This window comes from Guillardia theta, assembly GCF_000315625.1.
Source record: "Guillardia theta CCMP2712 unplaced genomic scaffold GUITHscaffold_15, whole genome shotgun sequence".
Taxonomy (NCBI): domain Eukaryota; class Cryptophyceae; order Pyrenomonadales; family Geminigeraceae; genus Guillardia; species Guillardia theta.
Window position 1 is genome coordinate 320,276 of NW_005434659.1, and position 2,328 is coordinate 322,603.

Genomic DNA, 2,328 nt, shown 5'->3' on the forward strand with positions numbered 1-2,328 from the left:
GAGGATGCCAGGAAGAGGAGGAGGAGGTGGTGGTGGTGGTGGAGGAGGAGGATGCAGGAAGAGGAGGAGGAGGAGGAGGAGGAGGAGGAGGAGGAGGAGGAGGAGGATGCAGGAGGAGAAGGATTTCGAGGCCGAGGAGACGATTGCGAGGTGGAATCGAGTTGCAGACAAGAATGGACTATGTGAGGACGGGGGGCAGTAATGGGAGAGGAGGGAGATGCGAATTACCTCCTTGTCGTCAGGGTTTCCCTTGTCGTCGTCGATGGTGATGTCTTCATCTCCAGCTGAGATGTTCTCCATCGTCGCGAGGTTACATCTTGACAGAATCTTGTTCTTCACTGTCGCCACCCAACATCAATGAAACTTCCCACGACCACCAAACGCCATCCTGCCCTTCCTCCTCCTCCCCTCTCCTCCTCCTTCCCTTTCCCCCCAACATTCCCATCTTCTCCGTCATCATTCCATCACTACCTCCAACCTCCCCTCCTCTCTCTCCCTCTCTCTCTCTCTCACCTTGCTCCATGATGCCATCCCGGAAACTCCTGATGAACGAGCCGTCTGCCTTGTCTCTCATCGCGAGTTCGATCCTGTTCATCGCTGTCAGAGCTCAACAGGAAAAGACTTGTCGTCGACTTCTGTTCCAGCAGGCTGATGTTCCGCTCGATGCTAAGCAACCGCCGGTGCGGCCAACGTTGCAGGCCTGGAAGAAGGTAAGCCCCTTCCTAGCCCCCTTCCTCCTGCTCCTACTGCTCCTACTGCTCCTACTGCTCCTCCTGCACCCGCTCCTCCTCCTGCTCCTCCTCCCTCTCCTGCCCCTGCCCCTGCCCGTGCCCGTGCTCGTGCTCGTGCTCGTGCTCCTCCACTTACCGTGGCTGCGGCAAACGCTCTTGATAGCTGAGGGACACATGGAGAGAGAGTCCGCTGCCTCGCTAATACTTTTATGGAAATGCTGAGGACGAATGAGACCAGGACGAGGAGAAGGAGGCGGGAGAGTGATAGCAGTGGGAGAGGGTAGAGGGAGGAAGAAGATCAGAATGAACGAAGTGCAGGAAGGGAGGGAGGAAGGGAGGGAGGGAGGGAGGAGGAGGAGAGAGGAGTAGAGTGGAGGAGGGTACAGTACCTTTGCAAGCTCTTCATACCACAGCGGGCGGGTCAAGTTCTTAAACTCGGACTGATGTTGTTGAGGGACCGTGACCTGCACCTCGAGTTACTTCCTTCATGCCCAACTCTTTCCCTCAACCTCGAGGTACGTCAGCGGCGTGACCGTCTCGATGAAGACTTGGATGGAGGACTACCAAACATCGTGTCAGCCTCCTCTTCCTCCTCTTCCATTTTCTCCTCCTCCTCCTCCTCTTCTCCCATGCTCTTCCTCTTGTTCCCAAGTGTTAGCAATGTCACACCTTGTCGATGGAAGGGAGGAACAAGTCGAGGTAAGAAGGACCGAAAGTCTGTCCTGATTCGAAGAACCAGACCTGCGATCCGACCGTCACTTGGTGCTCCTCCTCCTCCTCCTCGTCCTCCTCCTCCTCCTCCTCCTCCTCCTCCTCCTCCTCCGCCCCTGGGGGGGCGCCGTCACTTGGTGCTCCTCCTCCTCCTCCTCCTCCTCCTCCTCCTCCTCCTCCTCCTCCTCCTCCCCCATCCTCCTCCATCCTCCCCTTCTCTATCTTTCTCCTTGTGCAATTCTCTCTCCTCTTTATCCTCCTCCTCCTCCTTTTGCACTTCTTCCTCCACTGCACTCCTTTTGTTCATCGCTTTCTCCTCTCCTCTTCCTACCTGACTAGCTTCAGTTTTCTCTCTGCTACCTGATCTTCTACATCATGGGCGTCTCTTCCGGCCCTTTCTGGGCTAATCGAACTCAGAAGGTAATTTCCTCCCGCCCCGCCCTCTTCCTCTTCCTCCTCCTCTTCCTTCTCCTCTATCCTCCCCGTCTATTCTGCCTCTCCTGCTCTATCCTCCCCGTGTATTCTCCTCCTCCTCCTCTTCTCTCACCCCTCACTCAGGTTGGTGCCATCCCTTCACTCCGGAGAGCCTTCGTCATGTACGGCATCGGCTGTGCCCTCCTTCCTACTCCTTCCCGGTGGCATACTCGGTATATCTCCTCTCTCCTCCTCCTCCTCCTCCTCCTCCTCCTCCTCCTCCTCCTCCTCCTCCTGCTTATCATCATCATCATCTTCTTCTTCTCCTTCTTCTCCTTCTCCTTCTTCTTCTCTTCTCCTTCTTCTCCCGTCGTGTTCTGACCAACTGTCATAACAGCCTCCTCCTCCCCTGGCTGCATCCTTCCTGACGACCCCCGAGGCTAAAGTTTTTCTCTTCGCGCTATGCTACATC

General features: G+C 56.2%; 1 protein-coding gene across 1 annotated transcript in view; it reads right to left on the reverse strand.

Annotated features, from left to right (window-relative positions):
- Positions 1-570: 570 nt before the first annotated feature.
- GUITHDRAFT_135355 (hypothetical protein) overlaps positions 571-2,328 on the reverse strand; it is a gene marked incomplete at both ends in the record, with an annotated part of 2,949 nt that continues 1,191 nt past the window's right edge. The window contains 5 exons of the mRNA XM_005837096.1: positions 571-587; positions 868-949; positions 1,121-1,195; positions 1,241-1,291; positions 1,401-1,472. Coding sequence (XP_005837153.1) covers positions 571-587; positions 868-949; positions 1,121-1,195; positions 1,241-1,291; positions 1,401-1,472 — 297 coding nt within the window. The remainder of the gene's footprint in view (positions 588-867; positions 950-1,120; positions 1,196-1,240; positions 1,292-1,400; positions 1,473-2,328) is intronic.